This window comes from Amphiura filiformis, chromosome 6, assembly GCF_039555335.1.
Source record: "Amphiura filiformis chromosome 6, Afil_fr2py, whole genome shotgun sequence".
Classification (NCBI taxonomy): domain Eukaryota; kingdom Metazoa; phylum Echinodermata; class Ophiuroidea; order Amphilepidida; family Amphiuridae; genus Amphiura; species Amphiura filiformis.
In genome coordinates, this window is record NC_092633.1 from 74940517 (window position 1) to 74967816 (window position 27300).

The 27300-nt window shown below is 37.2% G+C and overlaps 1 protein-coding gene across 1 annotated transcript; it reads right to left on the reverse strand.

Annotated features, from left to right (window-relative positions):
• Positions 1–626: 626 nt before the first annotated feature.
• LOC140156028 (glutamate carboxypeptidase 2-like) lies at positions 627–22616 on the reverse strand. The gene is made up of 13 exons (XM_072179133.1): positions 21630–22616; positions 16036–16298; positions 15333–15439; positions 14480–14602; positions 12819–12945; positions 7938–8105; positions 7342–7437; positions 6742–6947; positions 5691–5822; positions 4536–4649; positions 3592–3742; positions 2919–3087; positions 627–2128 (listed from the first exon to the last, which is right to left on the reverse strand). Exons 1-13 carry the CDS (start codon positions 22259–22261, stop codon positions 1978–1980), a joined length of 2439 nt encoding a protein of 812 aa, XP_072035234.1. The 5' UTR covers positions 22262–22616; the 3' UTR covers positions 627–1977.
• Between the last annotated feature and the right edge of the window lie 4684 nt (positions 22617–27300).

Here is a 27300-nt window from a genome sequence, read left to right on the forward strand (position 1 = left end):
TTGATCTCTGGTTTATTGTTTAAAAATAGTTTATTGATACATGTATTGTGCATGTATATGCCTACATGTACATGTACCTTTGTTACTAATTATTCACTATTGATTTTTGGAACACCCTATTAGGAATTGGATATTTAAATTTGATATTATAGCAATTCTGTAAACTATTTTGAATATATTTTCCAAATTTAATGGCACTTAGGGACATTTTACATAAATTATAACATTTAATTTACAACTTTTTCACACCCTGTATAACACAATGGGTTTAACAAATATAGTGCAAACTATATATTTAATGAAAGAAATAACTGTGTACATTCCAAATATCAAGTTCATTTTCCAATTTAATATACTATGTAGAAATATTGGAGTGGTAAAGAAAGTAAATTTTTCGGTATTTTTCAATGGAATCACCCTGTATATTTTTTGGTACACCCTGTATATCCACTCAAACTTTACAGATTTGCAATCATGACAATATATGCTTTCTAAAAATGTATACTTTTACTAGTTTGGGTGAAAACTTTTTGAAATATAATCAGAAATACAAAATAGGAGTTGATTTTTGACAAATTGCAAGATGTGACACAATTGGGTCCCACCTCAAAAAACAGGTCCATATGGGCAGTTTGTTGGCAACCTTGCAATGCAACAAAGTACTGGTGTTACTACCAAACTCAAGGTGAGACGAAGTAGAGTTTATGCATTATGTCTATGCATAATGTATATTCATAAATACATTATGTCTGGCACGTAAAACATACCAAGCTTTAAAATTGGATAATAAACCCTGTACACATAAAATGAATCTTTACAGCATGATTTCAAATGGATTTGTAAAAGACATACTTACAGCTTAAAGCTATTGTAAACAATTAATACTATTTGAGCTACTACAATATAGCACATCACTAGTCATAAAATTTTTGACTGATTAGTCATGAATGTGACCTGTTCCCACGTAACCCAGAACATATTGATCAGCAGACCAGATTCTGAGAAAAATATCTTCAAAAGATATATAGTATACAGTATAAATACAAACACAACGGTGTCATTTGAAAGTTGGTTACTTTTTACAACAACATCATAATACCATAGGAAACAGTTTTTATTTTAGTTTACATCTTGACCATCCTATTAATCAAACTGCCTACAGCCTGTGATAAGTTAGTAGCGCATAATAGGGAAGTTGAATCACCGGGTGCTTTCATCAGAAAAAGGAATCACAAAAAATAAAATGGAGTACGATGTCAGTACTTTTTCGGGGCAAAAAGCAACTTTCTAGGCATTGTTGACATCGTGCCTTCAGAAAAGAAAGTTTCCTAAGACCTCACTTTTGAGATGGTTTGTAAGTTTGAAGGTGCAAAAAAACCATAGGGCACGCTGTAATTCCGCTGCATCCAGAAATTTCAATCATCACAACTAATTGTAAACAGGCCGTTTCTGAGTTTGACACATGATTTTATCAAAGCCCTATGCAGAGATTATTTTCTTTGAATGAAATGACAACTATAGTGAGAAATATACTTCATGCCATTATGTCTACATACCCTGTGAGAAAGTTGTATGCATAGAGCAAACAGTTGATTTGATGATTGGACTATTGAGTATGGACTTACTTGAGTATTATTGTAGAACACGCTACATACTCGCGCTTCGACAAGCGTCTTCCACAATGACACGGTTACTGCCGTCTACCGTGTGATAGACGACATGCACAAACCAATGAAATTCACTGCTAACAAGCTAAGCCACACAGACAGACGAGACAGCCACTGACTAAGAATAGAGGGTAAGGATCTCGCCTACATGAAGGTACACAACGCAATGACACCGCTAGTGGTCAGACTCACAACCTGGCTATATGAAGCTTGTACCACTGAGCCAGAGCCACTGTACCTTCAGGCAGATTTAGCATAAGGCAACATTCATAAAAGCACTTAAGTGAATTCATTTGACTGTTATTTAATGCTATGATAATGATAATGAAGTTGTAGCTGATTGGAGCACACATTGAACTGCTGATAACATCTCTTCCACAGATTCTGTGGTCTTCTCATCTGACATTGCATCAATCATAACAGGGAATGTTTCCATTTGCTGTGTACCATAAAGTATATTCCTGTAACAGAGATAAAACGGAAACATTTTTTGGTTAAAACTGGTTTTAAAAAAATCAATATCAATACCAGTAAATGGGCCAATATTATTTTGTACATTTTGCATCCATCATATTTATGCTTGAGTGAACCCCATGCAACCACTACACTGTTCAATAGTCTTATTGTGATGTGCGGGAGTTTTAAAAACATCAGCCCTGAACAAAATATGATGAACGCGCATACTGTCAGGCAAAAACAATAGAGGCCGTCAGCGTGGCGTCATATGCCGCCATCTTGTGGGTACACGCTGCGATGGTCATTCTATCTCCATGCGTGAACAGCAAAATCACCATGCCGATGCGTGATAACAGCTGCGTGGCAAGCTGCGCCCTGCGCGTAGTGTCCGACGCATGAACACGCGTATCATTTGTACCCACAAGATGGCGAAAGGCTGACGGCCTCTATAGAAATTGTGATGATGCGTGCGCATACTGCTAGGCATTGACGTCAGAAGTCAACTCATCTATAGTATTTAGATTTATTCTGATCTAAAATTATTAGCCACCAGAGGGCCTGGTGCTTTTGAAATTTGGTACAATTACTGAATCGAGTGCAGTCCTCATTAGGGTAGGGCAGTCTTGTAATGAGATTAGTAGAGTTGCACCCTATTCTGTAATCACTCCAAAATTGTAAGCACCTGTCCATACATAGAAATATTTACTATCTTTTTCTTTAGATTCTTTTCTAAGTGTATACAGGTGCTGTTAAGGTCAGGCATTTGGGTTAGGAATAGGATTCGAACACACATACCTCATCATGTCTGATGAACCATCCATGACAAAAGCTTTCTCCATATACATGAGCCTCTGGTTTATCCTTGACATTGTCACAGGGTCAGCCATACTACCTAAATCATCCACCATGGCTTCAAATGTCAGCATTTCCTGCATGTATTGATTGACTGCTGTATCAAGAGATGCTGTAAGGTAACAAATAGTTTAAAAAAGGTTAAATATAAAATAGATTTGAGCAGTGCTAAAATAAAAATTATGCTTGTAGTATATTTGTAAGATTGAACTTCTCTGCAGCTAAGTGTATGTGACATTCTTATGTTCACCTGGGTGTTACTTTCCTCTTCCAGTTGACTTGTAAGGTAGACACAATAATGTACAGTGTACATCAGAATGTTTGCAACCAAACCACTTTTTGTCATGAACTTGCTAGCAATTTAACAAGAACACTACATACTCAGTACTCAAGAGCTTCTATTTCTACATTCTCTATACTTTATCCACCATATAAGTGGCGATACTCATAACATTGTGGATTGATAGAATGGCGTGCATGCAGTTAGGTATAGAACCTACACTATATGCGAGCAAAAGGTGGACTTAATTTAATTGATACACAGAGTAACAAAAAAACAAAATAATTTTTGCCATTTACAGAATGAGCCAAGTATAGTTGTGTTGTATAAGCTTACCCATTGTAGCATTGTTGCCTTCCATCATTGTTCCTAGATTGTCTACATAACCAGATACCATTTCAGCCAATGAGAGACCATCATATTGGATGATTGGATCATCGGCCAATAAGAGAAGAGTTTTGGTTGCTAACATAGTCGTTGATAAAAACTGAAAAAAAAAAATTGATTTAAACCGATGTAAAATTTGATAATTTTTCTATAGTAATGATTTGGTAATACATCTTCTGTCAAATACTCAAATACAAATCAGAGTGATTTATGACCACCTTTATGCTCAATAGGTTAAAAGCATCGGTCTTAAAACAAACCAGGATATGTGACGTCATGTGTCAACAGCTGATCTATGCAAAGAATAAACGATTAATGGTAACAATACATGTATCCTTATCAGGGTTCGGTTTTTGCCGGCAAAAACCTGTATTTGCCAGCAAAGTGGCAAAAACTGGTTTAAACCGGCAAAAATGGGAAAAACTCATATATAGTCACTCAAATATTAAAAAGTAACACAGAAAGCTCATAAACAGTAACACCAAACTTTTAATGAATCATGCAATAATTTTTTGTCTCATCAAGTCCTTAAAACAAAAAAGTTTTCAATTTGATTTTTGCCACATTTCGGGTAAATGCACTTGAGCAATGAAAACGCATGCTTTTAATGTTACTTATAATTACAAAATCTGGCCTTGTTACACTCAGGAAATTATTTTTTGTAACTTAATAATTTGTTTTGAGATTAAAAAACTGAACTATAAATCACTTTTTTAGTTTTTGCCATTTTTGCCGGAAAAAACTTTTTGCCAAGCGGTTTTAACCGCGTTTTTTTCCACCTGCGGCAAAAACCTGCGAACCCTGATCCTTATTGACTATCTTTATTACATCTATAGGTTCTCATTATCATGATTAATCACCCATAATAATGTTTCTTAACTAAATCAGCATACCTTGTCCATAGATGTATGGAAACTGACGGATGGTACACCAAGCTCATGTGAGAACGGCACATGATCACCCATTCCATCCAGACTGGTAGTGATTACATCATCAGTTAAGTCAAGCTGAAAGAGACAATGCCATAAATGAATGATAATGGTTCAATATTGTGCGTAAAGTAACAATTAAAGTCGTATGTAGACTCCGACTATTAGACGTATAATATTTGATGTAACATATATACGTTATTTAATCTAGTCCCATTCTATTTCCAGTAATGTTTAAGTTCTAACGAATGTTTGATGACGAAAAATCGATAATATGTTACATATAATATCTAGCAGAAATATATTATCGATTTTACGTCATCAAACATTCGTTAGAACTTAAACATTACTGGAAATAGAATGGCAATAGATTAAATAACATAGATATGTTACATCAAATATTTTATGTATAATAAAAAGTCTGCATACTGCTTAAGTGTGGGAGGTGTGGTGCCTTCCCCAATAGTAATGATTCAAGAGAGGATTAATTGATCCAGAAGTGAAGTTTTCACACTATCTATGTATATATTTTCCTTTCAAGAGCTTCAAGTAGAGAGATTGATAACCATCCTTTCACGAAGGTGAAATCACTTTTAAGAGTTCAATACCAATTTTCAAACTAAAAACAGTGACGATGATTGATGCTTAAAACTTTTTATCCAAACAATAAATAAAAAACCGTGTCGACAATTTCAGCAGTGTTGAGCTTGATTGATTATGATCAGTTTAAATGCAATGAACAATGCCTGTCGCTTTTGACAAGTCGCTGCTTATCATTTTTCAGGACAAATTTTGTGTAAATTCAGCTTTGCAAACAAATCCTTTCACATATCAACCTTAACCAGTACCTCAATCAAAAACACCAAGACCAGGATTAAATGAAGCACAACAGTTTCCATCAATTTGAAATTACTTTGTATTCTAGGTTGGTAAACATGAGTAGGATTTATTTTTCCCTAAATAAGTCCTTTTCATTGGACTACTATGAAAAATGATTTCTGTAGGGGAAGATTAAACTCTTTTCATCCTTCAGCAGAAATATGTGCATTAAATGCATGCAAAGTTAAATGTAGAATAACAGTGACATTTACAAAGCAATTTGCCTTCTTTGTAGCTTACCTGTTCAGCAGCATCCATGACAATGCCTTTAAGGACCGGTGATGTCTCAGCAATGACCATGCCAGCATCTCCAACACTTGAGTCCAAATCAATGTAAGCAACAGTTCTATCACCTACAACCATGCGATGCTCCTGTTGTACAAAATAAGTAAATGAAAATTGTGGATGGAAAAGGTAAGGATAATACATAAATACCATTTGCATAAGGATGAACAAAATATCACTAGCAGACAATAGAATAAAAATATAAAAGGAATTAATTGTAATATATTTATTTAACAATGAAAAACACCTGCCTAATTAAAAGTATCATTGCACACACCATAAAGCAGTGGAATGCATAATGTATGGACAGCAAAAATCAATTTATATTACATGTAGAGAGGACTGTTTGTAACATGATTTGTCCTGAAGTATGGAATTTAGGATAATTGAAGATGTTTTAAGGTGGTACTACACCCCTTGATAAATTTGAGACTATTTTTGCATTTTTCTCAAAAACACACTGGTAACAACAGTTATGTATATTATATGGGCAAGGAATCCAGTTACTACACTGGAATTTCAGTGACTCGAGACAAGTGGTATGTTATTTATGATAAGAAAAGAGGTTAGAATGTATCTCATTTCGTAACATATATGATGAACCACTTGTCTTGAATCACTGAAATTGCAGTGAAGTAATTGGATTCCTTCCTATAATATACATAACTTTTATTACCAGTGTGTAGTTATTTTTGAGAAAAATGCTAAATTAGTCACAAAATTTATTAGAAAGTGTAGTACCACCTTTAAAAAAGCAGTGAATGACAATGACTCTCCTCTATGGTAGAAGGGAAATAGAACTTGTCCAATTCATTCTGAAGAGCTCTCTGGCAAACCTAAGACAATGTTCTTCAATCCTATCAGAGTCTTTGTCTTTATCATGCATAAATTAAGGGTATCACTCCAAGGTGAATAATGCCACCCTGGAATTATTCTGCAAGATCTTTGTTTAGCCTCAACATCGTTAGTAAATATGTTACAACAATAGTATATTCATTGGCATTACCTCAACCCATTCTGTGGATCCACTGCTGCCCATCTCAGCCCCTTCCCATAATCCTAGCATGACGGTACGTTTTGGTTGCCAACCATCCTCCAGAAGATCTGCTAGTCCTGTTGCTACCTCCAGCATCATTGATGTTGACCCTGTTGCCGTGGTTGTGTCATCTGTTGGAATGCCTGTATAATGACCTCCAATCATCACATATTGATCTGGAAATGAATATGACCAAAAATGGTGATGATGCAACAAACAAGTTTCAATTGAACTTTTTGGTAAATCCCATAAGCCTGTGCAAGTACACCTGAGATGTCGTCATTTGACATCATGCCAAATTGCAGTGTGCAGTAATGATGTTTGGTAAACGATGTGCACATCTGCGCAGATGTTAAATGACGACATCTCAGGTATACTTGCAAAGGCTTATGGGATATACCGAAAAGGCCAATCATAGGGAGGAATGCGAGTTAAAAATGTTGATTACTTTTCTCACACTTCAAGAACAATAGTGCAATTTGGACCAACTGTTACAGATGAGAAGGGAGGGGGTTCAACTTTGTTGTCAATCTTTTACTCCAGAGTTTCTTGACTAGTCATTATTATTACCTGGGTAGTCTGTTCCTGGAATGGTTGCCATGATGTTATGAATGTCTTGTTGCTCCATGGTGTTGTGTACATCCAACTCTACTGTCCATGAAGGCTCTTTAAAAACAATGACAAAAGAAAAGAATTTAATGACTGTACATTGGCATCGCTACAGATGAGATGGCATGTGTTGTCACATGGATAAATTGGCACTTCAGAACGCTCTCCATTTTAAAATGGCACTTTAAGTGCAAATTTCAAAACTGCATATTTTCTTACATCATGAGCCAATGCGACAGAACACAACAATGTGTGACATTGTAAATTGGACCAGGTGTGTCAAACACAATGTGCTGCCAATTTATTTTTATTACAGAGATGTCAGTCACTTTGGTCAAAATGACCCGAAATGTTTACAAAAATTTCCTGAAAATGTGTATTGTCCTATTCTTTTGTACAGGATGAACTGAATAAAATTTCCTGAAATCAAGAAATTTCCTGAAGTCTGGCATCTCTGTTATTATAATTTTGTAAAAAACATTTTCATCTATAATTCTAAAGCCTTGGGGGACCTTAGAACCCTTAGTTATGATGGTGTCAAAAATTACTAAACTTACTGTTACTTTTTCTGCCTATTTTGTAAGTGATGTTAAGCCCTCCATGCCAATCGTCATGCGCAACTTTGCCTGTAATGTTGCCTAGTAACATCTCTGCCACATCAGTTGACACTGTCTGTACCGGGATAACTGGAAGAACTTCAGACTTGTTGGTACGATAAATACCATCTGGTATAAAAGAAGATAATAAAGAGCATGTTATGGGATAGTAACATTTATGAATATGTATGAATTGTTATAGCAATAGAATTGATTGTTATTTATGAATATGTGAATTATTCCAGCAATAGATTTAGGCAAACAAGAAACAATCATGCCTTATGCCTGCAACATATTTGCCAAAGGATATAAAAAACTTGTAGTTTACATTTCTACTTTCATAGTGGAAGTTGAAGGGAATTCCACCAAAACTTGAGATTTGCTGCCACACTCCCTGTGTTGTCAACACAAAACTTGGTGTTGGTTAATCAAATCAGACTTATGATTTCAGCTTCTTGTTATCAAAGTAAACAGAGATGAGTTCACTAGTTTATCCATTGTTTTCCTGAACTCAATTCACCAGAAGATCATGTCACAGTGCAGTTCTTAAAAACCCAATATGCCTCATGCAGTAATTGTGGGCATGACTATTGGATGTGTTAGAATCAAAAAGTGATACTCAGCAACTTGGGATCATGAACTCTTGATTGCTGAATGAAATGAACATTATTGTGCTATATTAATGATGAGTTATTTGGGCCCATAATAGTATAGTGGTTATAGATCTTACCTGATGCAGGACAGCCAGGTGTTAATGGGTCACCATACATGCCAGTCATACCCATGGGTTGTATATTATCAGCTGGGTCTTACCTGATGCAGGACAGCCAGGTGTTAATGGGTCACCATACATGCCAGTCATACCCATGGGTTGTATACTATCAGCTGGGTCTTACCTGATGCAGGACAGCCAGGTGTTAATGGGTCACCATACATGCCAGTCATACCCATGGGTTGTACACTATCAGCTGGGTCTTACCTGATGCAGGACAGCCAGGTGTTAATGGGTCACCATACATGCCAGTCATACCCATGGGTTGTATACTATCAGCTGGGTCTTACCTGATGCAGGACAGCCAGGTGTTAATGGGTCACCATACATGCCAGTCATACCCATGGGTTGTATATTATCAGCTGGGTCTTACCTGATGCAGGACAGCCAGGTGTTAATGGGTCACCATACATGCCAGTCATACCCATGGGTTGTACACTATCAGCTGGGTCTTACCTGATGCAGGACATCCAGGTGTTAATGGGTCACCATACATGCCAGTCATACCCATGGGTTGTACACTATCAGCTAGGTCTTACCTGATGCAGGACAGCCAGGTGTTAATGGGTCACCATACATGCCAGTCATACCCATGGGTTGTATACTATCAGCTGGGTCTTACCTGATGCAGGACAGCCAGGTGTTAATGGGTCACCATACATGCCAGTCATACCCATGGGTTGTACACTATCAGCTGGGTCTTACCTGATGCAGGACAGCCAGGTGTTAATGGGTCACCATACATGCCAGTCATACCCATGGGTTGTATACTATCAGCTGGGTCTTACCTGATGCAGGACAGCCAGGTGTTAATGGGTCACCATACATGCCAGTCATACCCATGGGTTGTATATTATCAGCTGGGTCTTACCTGATGCAGGACAGCCAGGTGTTAATGGGTCACCATACATGCCAGTCATACCCATGGGTTGTACACTATCAGCTGGGTCTTACCTGATGCAGGACATCCAGGTGTTAATGGGTCACCATACATGCCAGTCATACCCATGGGTTGTACACTATCAGCTAGGTCTTACCTGATGCAGGACAGCCAGGTGTTAATGGGTCACCATACATGCCAGTCATACCCATGGGTTGTATACTATCAGCTGGGTCTTACCTGATGCAGGACAGCCAGGTGTTAATGGGTCACCATACATGCCAGTCATACCCATGGGTTGTACACTATCAGCTGGGTCTTACCTGATGCAGGACAGCCAGGTGTTAATGGGTCACCATACATGCCAGTCATACCCATGGGTTGTATACTATCAGCTAGGTCTTACCTGATGCAGGACAGCCAGGTGTTAATGGGTCACCATACATGCCAGTCATACCCATGGGTTGTATACTATCAGCTGGGTCTGTGTATAGAATGGTTATAGATCTTACCTGATGCAGGACAGCCAGGTGTTAATGGGTCACCATACATGCCAGTCATACCCATGGGTTGTATACTATCAGCTGGGTCTGTGTATAGAGTGGTTATAGATCTTACCTGATGCAGGACAGCCAGGTGTTAATGGGTCACCATACATGCCAGTCATACCCATGGGTTGTACACTATCAGCTGGGTCTTACCTGATGCAGGACAGCCAGGTGTTAATGGGTCACCATACATGCCAGTCATACCCATGGGTTGTACACTATCAGCTGGGTCTGTGTATAGAATGGTTATAGATCTTACCTGATGCAGGACAGCCAGGTGTTAATGGGTCACCATACATGCCAGTCATACCCATGGGTTGTATACTATCAGCTGGGTCTGTGTATAGTATAGTGGCTATAGATCTTACCTGATGCAGGACAGCCAGGTGTTAATGGGTCACCATACATGCCAGTCATACCCATGGGTTGTATACTATCAGCTGGGTCTTACCTGATGCAGGACAGCCAGGTGTTAATGGGTCACCATACATACCCATGGGTTGTACACTATCAGCTGGGTCTATGTATAAAATGGTTATAGATCTTACCTGATGCAGGACAGCCAGGTGTTAATGGGTCACCATACATGCCAGTCATACCCATGGGTTGTACACTATCAGCTGGGTCTATGTATAAAATGGTTATAGATCTTACCTGATGCAGGACAGCCAGGTGTTAATGGGTCACCATACATGCCAGTCATACCCATGGGTTGTATACTATCAGCTGGGTCTGTGTATAGAATGGTTATAGATCTTACCTGATGCAGGACAGCCAGGTGTTAATGGGTCACCATACATGCCAGTCATACCCATGGGTTGTACACTATCAGCTGGGTCTTACCTGATGCAGGACAGCCAGGTGTTAATGGGTCACCATACATGCCAGTCATACCCATGGGTTGTACACTATCAGCTGGGTCTGTGTATAGAATGGTTATAGATCTTACCTGATGCAGGACAGCCAGGTGTTAATGGGTCACCATACATGCCAGTCATACCCATGGGTTGTATACTATCAGCTGGGTCTATGTATAAAATGGTTATAGATCTTACCTGATGCAGGACAGCCAGGTGTTAATGGGTCACCATACATGCCAGTCATACCCATGGGTTGTATACTATCAGCTGGGTCTGTGTATAGAATGGTTATAGATCTTACCTGATGCAGGACAGCCAGGTGTTAATGGGTCACCATACATGCCAGTCATACCCATGGGTTGTATACTATCAGCTGGGTCTGTGTATAGAATGGTTATAGATCTTACCTGATGCAGGACAACCAGGTGTTAATGGGTCACCATACATGCCAGTCATACCCATGGGTTGTACACTATCAGCTGGGTCTGTGTATAGAATGGTTATAGATCTTACCTGATGCAGGACAGCCAGGTGTTAATGGGTCACCATACATACCCATGGGTTGTACACTATCAGCTGGGTCTATGTATAAAATGGTTATAGATCTTACCTGATGCAGGACAGCCAGGTGTTAATGGGTCACCATACATGCCAGTCATACCCATGGGTTGTACACTATCAGCTGGGTCTGTGTATAGAATGGTTATAGATCTTACCTGATGCAGGACAGCCAGGTGTTAATGGGTCACCATACATGCCAGTCATACCCATGGGTTGTACACTATCAGCTGGGTCTGTGTATAGAATGGTTATAGATCTTACCTGATGCAGGACAGCCAGGTGTTAATGGGTCACCATACATGCCAGTCATACCCATGGGTTGTACACTATCAGCTGGGTCTGTGTATAGTATAGTGGCTATAGATCTTACCTGATGCAGGACAGCCAGGTGTTAATGGGTCACCATACATGCCAGTCATACCCATGGGTTGTACACTATCAGCTGGGTCTGTGTATAGAATGGTTATAGATCTTACCTGATGCAGGACAACCAGGTGTTAATGGGTCACCATACATGCCAGTCATACCCATGGGTTGTACACTATCAGCTGGGTCTGTGTATAGAATGGTTATAGATCTTACCTGATGCAGGACAACCAGGTGTTAATGGGTCACCATACATGCCAGTCATACCCATGGGTTGTATACTATCAGCTGGGTCTGTGTATAGAATGGTTATAGATCTTACCTGATGCAGGACAGCCAGGTGTTAATGGGTCACCATACATGCCAGTCATACCCATGGGTTGTACACTATCAGCTGGGTCTGTGTATAAAATGGTTATAGATCTTACCTGATGCAGGACAACCAGGTGTTAATGGGTCACCATACATGCCAGTCATACCCATGGGTTGTACACTATCAGCTGGGTCTGTGTATAAAATGGTTATAGATCTTACCTGATGCAGGACAGCCAGGTGTTAATGGGTCACCATACATGCCAGTCATACCCATGGGTTGTACACTATCAGCTGGGTCTGTGTATAGTATAGTGGCTATAGATCTTACCTGATGCAGGACAGCCAGGTGTTAATGGGTCACCATACATGCCAGTCATACCCATGGGTTGTACACTATCAGCTGGGTCTGTGTATAGAATGGTTATAGATCTTACCTGATGCAGGACAACCAGGTGTTAATGGGTCACCATACATGCCAGTCATACCCATGGGTTGTACACTATCAGCTGGGTCTGTGTATAGAATGGTTATAGATCTTACCTGATGCAGGACAGCCAGGTGTTAATGGGTCACCATACATGCCAGTCATACCCATGGGTTGTACACTATCAGCTGGGTCTGTGTATAAAATCAGTCCCACCATGCCATTGTCTTCAACATTCTTTATCTGTGAAATGCACAAAACAAAATCAAATTGATTACTAAATAGTAAATAACATTAAAGGTTGCCATGTAGTTTGCAGGAAAAATATTGTGTGAAACCATTTTTAGTTGCCAAAATATTTGTCACATGTTTTGCATATTTCCACATTTATTCTTGCAAAAAGCAAAGATGTTTTTATTATACCTACCCCATACATGTAGGTTTTGAACATTATAACCAATGGATGGTATTCCCTGCTCACAATATTATTTTACCCGTTTGCTTTAAAAATACAATTTCATTAAGGATTAAAAATTTATATCATCAGTTTGGGACTAAATAGCGACTTCCATGTTCAGATGGATAGGGGATTGTTTCCCAGAAAGATAATGATTCAAAGGGTAGGCCTACAAATTTTGCCTAAGATTGGAATCATTCAGTCATGGAGTAACCACAGAATAATACATAAAAATTGAAAATATTATGACTCAAGTATGTCCAATGTTATGATGTGGTTGACAATCAAACCATGTTCTGCTCAAAAAGTACATTAATGTACATTACATTACCAATTGAAACCAAATCACAGGCATGCAGTTTCCTGTTGGCCCTGACCATCCAACACCAAACATATAACCTTCAATTTTATACATGAATGTACCTACTACGACAATTATTTCCTTCAAATCATATTTTGATCACTTATTCTGCTGCCACTAGGATATCAGTATCACATCATTTGGCAGCCCACAATAATGGCGCTGGCATGATAACTCCCAATAGCTTCCCAATTTATACCTACGTGGAGTGGGACAAGCGGGATAAACCACACATTGGTTCATACCCACAATCTTGTGGTCGCGAGTTCAACACCCTAACAATTAGGCCAAGTGTATCACTAAAACCAGCATTTCATTCAGGTTGCCAATATGATGGATAACAAGGCCAACAACCTAATCATTTGGGTGCAGTCTGAGGCATAGGCTGGGAAATCCCCTTTTTTAATATCCTTTTTTAGTGCCTAGATAATATATTAGAGCAGACAATGGTAGTGGTACCATATCACTTTGTTCACGTCTCACCATGGATATCCTGATAATTTGTTTATAAAAGCAACATGAGTGACCTATATCACCTACTTTCTAACTTCCTGTAAGAGAAATGGTTAACAGTTCATACTCTCTTCAAAATAGAAAATTGAGGCATTCTAGAATCCTCTAGCTACATAATGTTTATGTACAACAAAATTTCTTGCAGATTAATTTGTTTAGCAAAAATATCACCAAATTTAAATTCTGTTCTGGTGTAGCAGAATGCAATTCAACAGTGGCCTATGGAGTAGTGAAATACACATAACCATGCATTACTCAGAAAATCAGAATCAACTGATATTTTGGGAATAAGTTTTTTTGTGGATATTAAAAAATGTCATAAAAATAGGATGCTGGGATCATGAAATACTTCTTTAATTGACACATAGACAACCTGTCATATCTATGCTATCTTTGTTCAACAACTTTCCCACCATCCATCCATCTATCTAGTAGTTTCTAGTTACCTGTTCCATTGTCATCATATCACATTGTCTTGATATAGCCATCCGTCCTGTTACATCTATACCCATCTCTTGAATGGCAGCAAAGTCATTCATGCTGGCACAGTTTACATACAGTAGTTCACCCTGGGTGGGAAAGAAATGGAATGTATTTGAAAAAACAATTATCAAACAACATACAATATGAATTTTTAGTGCAATTTCAAATTTGTGTCCAAACCACATAATGTAACCCTTTACTAAGCTCAAGTACTGGCATACTATAAAAGTGAGGGAAAGATAAATTCAGAATTGGAAATCTATCCAGGGCAGGGTTCAGTTTACTCTCAATAACGTGGTTCACTTTTTATGCTGGACCCATTCAGATGCCATGTAGTTGAAATTTGTGGGTCCCAAATTAATTTTTGTGGGACCAAATTGTACTTGGGGGTACTCAAGTTTGGTTTGGGGTATGCCGCTGAGGATTTGAAAGTGGACCAATATTTTGGTGAAATTTCAAAACTGTTGGTTATGAGTGAGGCAAAATTGGGCTATATTTCTGAACAAATTGATAAAAAAGGACCCATCCATATAAATTGGCCTAAAAAAGGGTCATACCCATTTACCAAATGGCCAAAAATGCTTTGTTCTAGTGTATTTTATTATCAATAATATCAATTTTGTTTTCCTCCCTCAAAATGTCTCTAGTAGTATTCAGGGTCAGTATATTTAGGATAGGTCAGATTACACCAATCAAACAATTATGATTTAGACTTTTAAATTATCATTTTTGAGCAAGTTGTCGAATCCTTTTTACAGCAAATGATATCGAAACCCAAAACAATTTTGACATCATAAATGAGTAAGAACATCTTACCTGAGCAGTCCCTGAAGCAGAATAAGGCATATACATAGGCACAGGTGGTAATGGTGTGTCTGCAATGGATCGCTTGTTGAGGCCATCTGGTGATGAGTTGGTATTGCCTGTATAGTGATGTAAATTAAACCAAAACTTGAATTGTTATGAGGATTGAGGCGATGATGATGACAGTAAATGAGATACACGATAGCGACAAGGAATACAACATAATCAAATTAGAAGTTAAGTGATTTTGAGAGTTGGCGAGAAGAGAATGATTGATATGATTTGATCTACTTAGACTAATGATGCTGAAGAGAATAAGAATTAGTCAAGCTCTGCTTCTAAGGGATATAATCCTGTTACAGTATTGACGTGCTATAAAACTACTAGTAGTAGTACTACTAATAAACAAGTCTAGAAATACAACTGTCTTTTAAAAATGCAACTAACCATGCTACACAACCAACCAGAATTTTTAGGCAATTTGTTGACAATTTTTATAATACCCCACCCACCCAAAAGTCACCTTGCCCCATTTACAACCAATCCTGGCTCCACTACTGTGATACTGATGGTGATGATGATATTGACAAAATGATAACAATATGATGATCGATGACTAAATTAGGGTAGTGGAGCTGGTGTATATATATGTCCTAGTCAATGTAAAAATTAAACAAGAAACTCCCTTAAAAAACAAAGTAACTTTGTGTCCTACCAGAAGATGGTTTATCCACTGTAGAATTTGAACTTGAAGTTACTTCTTCATCCCCATACAGCAAGAAAGTCTCCAACACACTTCCTTCAGCATCAATGGTCCGTAATTTACTTGGTCTTGTCATGACTGGGTGGGAGACCAGCACATTGTAGGTGGATACTTCTACATTAGGTAGACCCAGGTTTTTGAACTTGGTCACAAGGCGATTGGTCAGGTTGTATGAACAGGGAGTACCACTCATGCATTGGGACTGGGCAAGTGTTCTGTAAAATAATAGAAATTAAAACAACTGAATTATGATTAGTAATAATAATTCAATGAATGCAAGTACATACTACTAGTTTGGGCCAAATTCAATGAATGCAAGTTCATACTAGTTTCGGCCAAAGTTTGGTTCTGACTGAACAGTTATATCTGTTATTGCCAAAGTTTTGATACCGGAATATTGGTTTCCCACCATCTTTTTTCCCGCTTATGTTTTGATATCAAACAATACAAAATTATACAATGGCTCATTTAAAAACACTCAACAGTGTAAAGAGAATGGTTGCACACCAGGGTTATACTTGTGCACAGGGTATACCAGAATTATTTACAAATTTTGCAAATTGCATGAATGGGCAATTAAATCATAAACCTGATACTAAAAATGACAGGAAACTCCTGAATTTGCCATCATCAGCCTGATCATCATGACAAATTATAAAAATTATAGTTATTTCAAGTTTGAAATTGTTAACTAATAGAGTACTTTGTAACCATGGAAACCCCCATAACCTGTCTATGTATCATGTTTATTGATGTGTGCAAGTGTGCACCTGGTTGTGTCAAATGGAAATATATGACAGAATTTTGTATTTTTTTCTCACTTTCTCTTCAGGTGTAATTTGTGTAAAAGACTAATTTTAAAGTGCACTGCGAGGTCTATCAATTTATATGTACCGTACTTCAGAATGTTGTTGAACTTGTGGATATTTTGCAAAGCACCAAACAATGTACTGTACACTTCAACCACTTCAATTCTTTACCTTTAAAATTGAGTTATCATTTCACCATATTTAAATAAACTTTTTAAAAATCAATCCAGGAAAAGTTAATCATTAGAGCCAAAATACATGAAGTGTCACAAATCAGTGTTGGAATTTGTCCTTGGAACTTGGAATGCTAAAATATCAATAATATTATTTTTGATAAAATTATAAATGGAATCATTGAAGTGGATCTATATAAATAGGATCAGATTCAAACATTAAAAAAAATTATTTTACGGTACAATATTTAGTACACTAGTTATTCATAAATATTGCAATTTGTAAAATCTTGCATTCTCAAGAGGCTAATTAAAGTTGAATATTACTCCCTATTCCAGATAAATGCAGCATTGGGATTAAAAAAATATGATCAAGTTCTGCAAAATAAAACATAGCTAAATCCTAATCCTTTAGTTAGTCCCAACTGGCAATAAAAGTAAAATTTTAATATTTGACCAATTTCTTGAAAAAGAGCCAAAAACATGCATTTTTGTCATGTTTTCTGACAATCGAGTCACAAAAATCAAAGACTTGGAACAAGTCTAAGCATTCAAAATCTTGAGTAGATGCCTCAATTTTGCTCTAATTTTCACTTTTTTGTGTTACTATAATTAAATAATGGGTTATATAAAAATGCAACATGTTTTTTCCAAAAACTAGAATGCATAAACTGAAATTAGTCTTAGTACAAGTCTTTGAGCTTGATTGTCACAGCATACGAAGAACACCCTAAAACGCATGTTTTTGGCCCTTATTTCCAAAAATTGGCCATATATTAAAATTTTACTTTTATTGCCAGTTAGGACTAACCAAAGGATTAGGATTTAGCTATGTTTCATTTGACAAAACAGGATAATATTTTTTTATCCCAAAAAATTAGTGCTGCATTTTTCTGGAATAGGGAGTAGTTTCCTGCTGCTGCGCGCGTAATTTCTTTCTGCAACCATAATGGGCCGCAATATATCACTAACCGCATAGTCCGAGGCAAGGTTCATTATTGTCAGGGTTAGGGTCTTAGGGTTAGGGTCTTATGGTTAGGGTTAGGGGTTAGGGTTAGGATTATATTCGTATTTATTATACTAGTAATAGTATATTGTGTGTATGACACGGTTTCAGATTTGAAGCAGGTTTGACTGCCAAAAATGGCAAAATATAAAGTTTCAAAAAATATTGTTTTAAATATGTTTTCTACACTGAAATTTTGTGCAGAATTCATTTCTGAAGTCAGAAATGCACAATCTGTCATTGTTTTCCTGATATGAGCATTACAGTAGAGGCATATGCTTTTGACGGAAATAAAAATATGAGATCCATAAGTGAAAACATCATCACAACATATTTGAACTCTATTGGCACACTTATAAAGGCTCTGCAAGGCTCACATCATGTTGTAGTGCAAGTCTGACATCTGATTGGTGCACACACATTGAATATAGGTCACATGATTGCATAATATTACAGGTACTAATTGTTCCGATTTTGCTCAAAAATGGGGTGGCGAGTCAATTTGATAAAAAAAATTAGAACTTAAAAAATATGCATTTTAGCACAAGTTTGATACTATATCCCTGTAGTACTGTATCATGGGAATAACTGATTAGTTTTTCTGAAGTCAGAAATGCAAAATCTGTCATTGTTTTCCTGATATGAGCATTACAGTAGAGTCATATGCTTTTGACGGAAATAAAAATATGAGATCCATAAGTGACAACATCATCACAACATATTTGAACTCTATTGGCACACTTATAAAGGCTCTGCAAGGCTCACATCATGTTGTAGTGCAAGTCTGACATCTGATTGGTGCACACACATTGAATATAGGTCACATGATTGCGCAATATTACAGGTACTAATTGTTCCCGATTTTGCTCAAAAATGGGGTGGCGAGTCAATTTGTTAAAAAATTAGAACTCAAAAATATGCATTTTAGCACAAGTTTGGTACTATATCCCTGTAGTACTGTATCATGGGAATAACTGATTAGTTTTTTAAACATGTAAGCCCTCATATTTTTTTTTTTTTTGCGATTTTTGAAATGCCAAATTTTACGTAATTTACAGATGTCACAAATTGTTAAAAAATTAGAAAAGAAAATTGAGAAGGAATGGAAAGATATTAATGTTATACCCAAGTAGGAACTTATACTGTGCATAACTGATTAGTTTTTCAAGCCTATAGCTCTTGTAGTTTTCTTGTAATCCCGATTTTTATAAATGGCAGGAATTTTTACACACATCAAAATTTTAAGGGGTAGGGGAAACATTTTTACATTTTGCAAGTTTTTCCCTTAGTTAAAATGAACAAAGTTAGGTATCAAATGAAAGCTCATTCAAAACTGCATAGACTGGTAGGTCAACCATCACTGTAGCACCTTCCTATCAAGAGTTATGATTTTTCAAATAATTTTTTTTGCCGGAAACAGCTTATTTTGCCATGTCAATTGTCACGAGGCATGTCATATTTGAATGATTCTGGCATGCAAATGATTAAGTCAATCACAAAACAAATACCTGAATCCATCAAATAGTACCCTCAGCTGATATGTTAACATTTTAAAGGGCCATATCTATGTATATTGTAGACTCTATGAGTATACAAAGTTGGCATGTGAAAATTTTTGTCACCCAAAAGTGCATTTTAGGGCAAAATCGCCACAAATCAACATTTTGTAGCAAAAGCGATGTATGATGCACGCGCGTTTTTGACAAAAAAAATCATGTTCTACAAACAATTTTACCCTAGAAAAGACACCTTAGAAATTAAACATAGCTATTTTCACTCTGGAGTGAATTTTTACACACTTTGGCAGTGAAACCTGCTTCAAATCTGAGACTATGTCGTATGCAGTTTATTCCGTAATCAATAAGTATCATAAACAAACACCTTTCTGGCACAACGAATCATAGCACAGTCGTGTAGGCATTAGACTATGGATACAAAGGTTGTGGGTTCGAACCCCAGGTAAACCGTTATATAATTTTAATTCTATCGATTTCTTTTTATTTTATTAAGTAAGAGGAAATAATAATGGTAATAAACTCGTGTTATATCTAGCCTCATAGGCCTATTAATTACATGTATGTACTATGTGTTATCGCATTATGCCCATTATGGTTGCAGAAAGAAATAAGCCTGCTGCGCCTGCAACAATTTATTTTGACCTCTTTGCTTACATTATTATCATAATAATGAAATATAATCAAAATTGTACTTCTCTCCTTTCTGATGATTTTCTGTCTTGTCAATACAGAGTAAAATGGTTACTGGTTAAGTAAATTAAATTGTAAATTTTCTAATTGCGGGCATCGCCAGGGTTTTCCATGTCATGACTGATATATATCGCACCAAAATTCATAAAATTCATTTGATAAATTTTAAGACACAAACAAATTGTAGTAAGCTTAAAACTTGAACGCTATCCATGTTTGGCCTGATTTTCAGACAATTTTAGACAAAACTAATAAATGGATCCATGGTAAGTACAAACTTGGAATATTATTGTCAAATTGGCAACTTTATTCAGGTTTCATTTGGGAGTGGTTGAGACGTTGAGTCCCTATTTTGAGATACAAGTAGTTTATCATGGGGTCATCGATGAAGCAGTGAGAATTACGTGGCAGTATGAATTTCACAAAAAAACGTAGGGGGGTAGGGACAACAAATTATTTTGACGATGCATGAGGAATTACTCATTTTCCAGCATTTTGTGTGAGATTTACTACCTAGGAGTGAGATTATACTACGGTACCTTGGCGTGACACCGTGAGAAAGTGACCCAATTGCGTGAGACTCACGGCCAATGCGTGAAAGTTGACAGCTGTTTTATGGATAACAAACTGTATTTTTTTCCAATTAATTGTGAATGATCCTAGCACTTCAGAATAGGTCCAGTGGTTCTCTAACCAAAGTCGCCAAAAACTAATCTGTGTTTTTGATTTCCAGAAAAAAAAATTCTGGAAATCAAAAAAACAGATTAGTACTAGTCCAATAGTTGGAACTCACGGCTCCGACCGTGAACAAGTCCTCAAACGTTTGAAATTTGTAGTTACTACAACTAGATTAGTACGATTTTTTGACACCTGGAAATCTAGAAATCGGACTAAATACGACACTGGCAGGTCAATATTTAATGTTTGGAATTCTAGTCATTGAAAACCACAAAAGCGGGGTTGTTTTCCCTAATTTTGTCCTTGAATTAGCATGAAAAAGGGGGGGGGGGTAAATTTGATAAAAATCATTACAAACGGAAAGGGGGTCTTTAAATGATTTGACAACTCTCATGGTTGCCCATTTTTGTGTTGAGTTGGGGGCCCAGCAAATTCTCTGCCACTTTCCTCTTGAATATTTGATCATCATGGAAGTGATGTTAATTCTTTTTGCTTTCCAATGTTTTTCCACACAAAAACTTATAAATTTACTTGTTTTCAAAAAATTAGACAGGTTTACATGTTTACCCCATATTTTCCCTCATTTATCAATAATACATACAAACCTTGACAAGTGTTTGGGTTTACTAAACCTTGTCACAATCGCGAATGTGTACATTATAATATTTTTTACCTTGTGAATTGTTGGAGGCGATCTTTTGATGTTCCACTCACGGCTTGATCTTGATACTGCAGTTGCTGCGCTGTTAAACTTGTGGGTATTTGTTCAATGACACACACTTCATTTTCATTCTCTATTCTGTATTTCTCTCCTCTCACATAATATCCAATCAAAAATCCAATGAGAATTGACAAGCCAACAGAAGCTAACAACAAACCAAACTGTCCTCTTGATTTTGGCTGTACTGGTTCACACTCATCACAAGGATTGACATCCTCTTTTGAGATGTTTGACGTGTCCTCTAAAACTATACCATCATCTGGAGAATTAGAGTTTTCTGTTGGACCATTAACACTTTTACGTTTCGAAGGTCGTCTTATTTTGAAATCTGTTGATGATTTCACCGGTGCTGGAGTGGAAGTAGATGTTGGTGGATCCCTCAAATCAGCGAAAGTTTTCATGGGCATTCGAGGTGTGTGTGGCATGTCCAACTCCTTTGGCACTGGCATTTCTATTTCTATTTCACCCATTAATGTTTCTTTTTCCTGTTGATGTTCTGGTCCTTCTTCAGGTACATCAGAGAGATGAGAGAGCTCCATATCAATCGCCGAATCGTCCGTTCTAGATGTCAGTACAACAGCCATTTTGGATATTGGGTTTTATTGCAGCTGGAGCAGTTTGTATTTCGCGCGGAATCAGGATCAGTTTACCGTACTATCGATTCGCGGTTAATTTTGTGGCTGATGTTTTAGATTATTTCAGCAGTATTCCCGTCAGAGTATTCATTCAAAAGTACAAAAAGATACTTAACAAACACTGATCTGTTGTTCTTTGCGGAAATTATCTCAACGGCGTGGTTGTATCTGATGAAATCAGGTATTTTTGGCTCGACTCCCAACTACCGGCATGATCTCATCGACCGCCAGTCAAGATGATTTGTTGACAAAGCGTTTCTATATCGCTGGTCTTTCAAATTTCTCAAAACTTTGTTGAACCAAAGGCTTTAAAATGAAGTAAATTTTGCAGAGTTATTGACATAAACTGTGATGTTATACTTTGAAAATATGACCTGTGTTTATATTTCAAAAGTTTTTTATCCAATATCGCGGTAACGTAGCTAAAACATAGCTAAATTAATGTACAATTTCTTTCCTGATAAAACGCTAGAACCCGGAAGTTGTAATGAGCACTAATTTTTTTTATGAATGAAATTCAATTTGGCGCGCCATATACCGTCGCCACCACCCCCGCGCAGCCAGCTACCATTGAACAATGGAATGATCAGATCAGATCACAGTGCAGCTGTCCATCATTCGACGTTTATATTTAATAAAACGTAAAAATAAAATTTATAATAAAAATAATAATAAAATATTTATTCATAAAAAAACCACATAACGATTAAATAAAAATATTGTACGATTTCCGTCATTTAAAATGAGGCATCTCAGAGCTTCATACTCATAGGATGATATGAGTGAGATATTTCTCATTCCATAGGCCTATTATAGGCCGGCCTATTTAAGCTTATATATGTCCTATGAAGCTCTGGGATGCCTCAAAGAATTTTTTTAAATGACAGAAATCGTACAATAAAAAATGCCTAGGCCTAGGCATTTTTTTTGGGGGGGGGGGCTGATTTTGAAAAAGTGGACCTTTTTTTCCTTCAAAATTTGGACCATTTTACTCTTTAGCCCTTACTTCGTGAGAAAGGAACCGGGAATTCCAATTTCAAGCCCCGATGCAGATCGATCCTGCCTTGAATTCAATTTACACACTCTCATGTGTTTTTTGGAGAAAATTGCTCAACGAGGATTGAAGATTTCTATAGGCCCTATCAATATGATTTTTGTTTTTCTGTTATTATACTTTTAATATTATGCACTATTCAGTAGGCCTACACCTTCTGTAATAGTCTGGTACATGGTTAATCCAAAAGGCATTATCCGGTATAATGATAATACCAAAATAATCGTATATATATTTCCATCTTGAAAACACAATCGCATTACACAATTCTCAGGCATTATTCATGCAAAACACATTTATTTAGGCCTGTGGAAAATTTATGTCCGTTTTATTGTCGTTCCGTAACCTCATTAATATTCATAATTTTATACACAAAAGCTATTTCTGGGGGGGAAAAAGATGAGGAATTTGAAGGCGGCAGAGAAAAAAACTGATCTTTTCTAATCAACAAATGACATTCAAAAGCCACTCATATTATTTCTTGGCCAAAATACTGTGTATGGGCAAGAAAAAACTAATTAAATTAGGCCCCTTGAGAGTTATACTCGAGACTCGAAATTGAGACCCAAGTTCGAGTCTCGTCATTTTAAAGAAAACGGACCTTTTCTATGGACAAATGACATTCAAAAGCCACTCATATTATTTCTTGGCCAAAATACAATAAAGTGGGCGAGAAAATCTAATTAAATTTGACCCCATATATAGAGACTCATAATTTACACCAAATTTCGAGTCTAGTCTTTTTAAAGAAAAAGGAACTTTTGACATATTCAAAAGCCACTCATATTTTTTTTTTTAGCTTGCCAATGATATGATGTTGTCCGAGCAATAACCTTTAATACATTATATTATAGAGGGCAGAATTAACCATCCATTTGTTGCCGAAATGAGTAACATGTAGTGGACATAGCTATAGTTCTTGCTCTAAGCCCTCGATTTGTTCATGACTCTAGAATTGGGTGTTTGAGAATCGATACTCGAAACTCGAAATTTGAGACTCGAAATTCGAAAATAGAGACTCGAAACTCGATATTATAAACTCGAAACTCGGAAATTTGAGACTCGAAATTCGAAAATAGAAACTCGAAACTCGATATTATAAACTCGAAATTTGACACTCAATACTCGAAACTCGACATTTGAGACTCGAAACTCGATATATACATGTATGAGACTCGAAACTCGATATATTAGACTCGAAACTCAAAATATGAGACTCGAAACTAGAAACTCGAGACTCAAAGATAAGCAACACACGGGGCAACACACCACTAGAGAGAGGTTGGACTTTATTTTATGCTTTATTGTGGAGTGTGTGGTATTTAGGTACTATGTAGTGCGGCCCAACTGAGGAGAGAGCGAGTATTATTTTTTTAGTTGCAGAATAATTGTTTGATTTAAAGGGCAGGTCTATTGCAAAAACAGCATCATATCATTGGCAAGCTAATATTATTAGTAAATCTGAAAATCTAAATTTTTGCAAAAATGTGCCATGGGCCGTTCTTATACTGAGACACTTCATATGTATATCAATATCATGAGAAATATTAGGCCTAAAAAATAAATAAATACTTTGAGCTTAGAATTTCATCGTGATCAATTGAGACTAGCACAAAAGTCCATAAACTCATGTATCTGATTTCCCTGTGCGATATTGCAATCTATAGTTATTATAGTTTCTGTTGGATGAAATATTAGGGCCTACAAAGCAAACGCATAGTAACAATACTGTGTGGGCTTTGTTTCCGAAATGAGAACAATAGTCTGCATATTGTTATGCAGCATTGTTATGGTAAATAATAGTACAACTCAATGTTGCTATTGTCAAACTTGTCACACAAGTAAATGAGAGCATGATATAGTGTCCGCTTCATTTACCTATACGTCATAGCCCGCTGCCTTGAAAATTAATTTCGCTTCAAAGGGGGGAAGAACACGTACGAGCCCGAAGTTTACCCACACAATCAGTAGCGTAGCCAGCGGGGGGGGGCAGAGTGCCCCCTGACAAAAATGAAAGAAAAAAGGGGGGCCCCTCTGGCAAAAATCAAAGAAAAAACCAGGAGGGCAAAGGAAATGAAAAGGGGCAAAGAGCCCTTTTCTACCGAAATTCAGCCCGAAAATACAAATATTTTGCTCGCACATTGTAAAAATAAGGCAAAATTGGTGTAAAATATCAACCTTTTCAGCGCGTCCCAATAAAGCCTTTTGTCTCTTGTAATGTTTTTCGTCTGTGCCCTCGAAAATTTATTTTGCCCCCCCCCCCCCTGACGAAAAAAGCTGGATATGCCCCTGCACACAATTTCTCTTTTTTCAGGAGAAATACGCATACAAAAATTGCAACGAGTGTCAATTTGTATAATGAAATAATTATTCTCTTCGAATAGAGATAAACTTGTTTTTGCAATAGATTTTTTTTTTAAAGAGAGAAAATATAATGTGCGATGCGAATTGGGGATAGTGTGAAAATGTTAAGAATTTCTTTTGGGATGTATATAAAGCGAGTTACTGAGAGTTAGTGGACAAGGGCAAAAGGCAAGTTTAGCAAGAGAAAAGGGCGAGTTATGGGAAGCCGAGTTGTCGGAGTTGATTGTCAAGATGGAGTTTTACTTGGCATGTTGAAGATGGGGGGTTGGTGGATAAGTGCCAAAAGGTGGGTTGTTGGACAAGGGAAGGCAAATTTGATACACAAATGAAGGACCAAATGCTAATAACCAGTCAGTCATGCTGTTATATAATTTTTTATACTATAGCACTGTGCATGACGTATCAGATTAGTCACTCTATATGATTATAGTACTACATTCATCACTTTATCAGTAGGCCTACTATTGTTAACTTTTTTGGCCAATCCCCTGGTCATGTGTAGCTGTGGACAAACCAAATGTAGTTTTTTTATGGAATGCAATCGCGCCGAAAAGAAGACCCATGTTCATGATGTTGGTTAAACATAATATTTCTTATCATAGGCCTATATAGGGGAGAGCGGGGAGTGTTCGCCCTATTTTTTTCTGACCAGCCTAGCGATGTCAATTTTAAGGTTAGGGATGACCTGATTAGCCCATGTGAAAGCCCTATGTCTTAGCTATATACGGCCACAATCCCAGACCTATAGGCCTTACAATAGCAACAGGAAAAAAAAAAAAAAAAAGTTTTGCAAAGTGGCGAACTTGCCCCATATTGGGGCAGGTTCGCCCATATGGTGGGGTAAGTTCACCCTAATCACAAAAAAGGTTTAAACATTGCATAACAATAACATATTCAATGCAAACATTTAGCAAGAGTATACAGGGCATTCATTCTCTTCTGGGGAGTCACTAAATTTGTTGCAGGGGTCGGGTCAGGGTAAAATGTAGGGGTCCAAAGTGAGCTTAAACGTATCATGTTTACAACTTCGGGGGGATTCTGGATTAGGACATAAACGGTGGTATGTGTAATACTGATATCACATAACTTTAAAAAATTTGCTTTTCAGTAGTTTTACCTTGTTTAATGGTTTAATTATCAATATTTTGCATAATACGCTGATGGGGCAGGTTCGCCCTCCAGTTTGGGGTAAGTCCGCCCGGGGAAGATATAGGGCGAACACGCCCCAAAAGGGCGAACGAGCCCCTTGTGCACATTTTTGTATTTTCCTCAGGGTATGCAAAACACAAATCGAATAAGGAGATTATAATTGCATTAAATCTTTGACAAATCCCATATGTTCCCAATACAGATTTCCATTAAAACCATCTGTATTTATGTATCAATGATAATACAACATTATGAATGCAAGAAAAAATTACGTTTTGGTGTAATTTTTTTGTTTTGGCTGCAGTTCGATGAACACGTCCCTATATGTCGCCTAGCTAATATGAGAAGTTTATAATGACCTATGTCACCTAATTTTGCCATCACCAAATTCCCTGATAGCCGTAGTGCTGAGAAACAAGGG

Excerpts from the sequence above, each read along its gene's own strand:
- LOC140156028 (XM_072179133.1), bottom strand. The coding sequence starts at position 22,261 with ATGGCTGTTGTACTGACATCTAGAACGGACGATTCGGCGATTGATATG. Across the intron at positions 7,438-7,937 it reads AATAGGCAGAAAAAGTAACA|AGCCTTCATGGACAGTAGAG; the intron begins GTAAGTTTAGTA and ends TTGTTTTTAAAG. Across the intron at positions 3,088-3,591 it reads AGGCAACAATGCTACAATGG|CATCTCTTGATACAGCAGTC; the intron begins GTAAGCTTATAC and ends GTTACCTTACAG.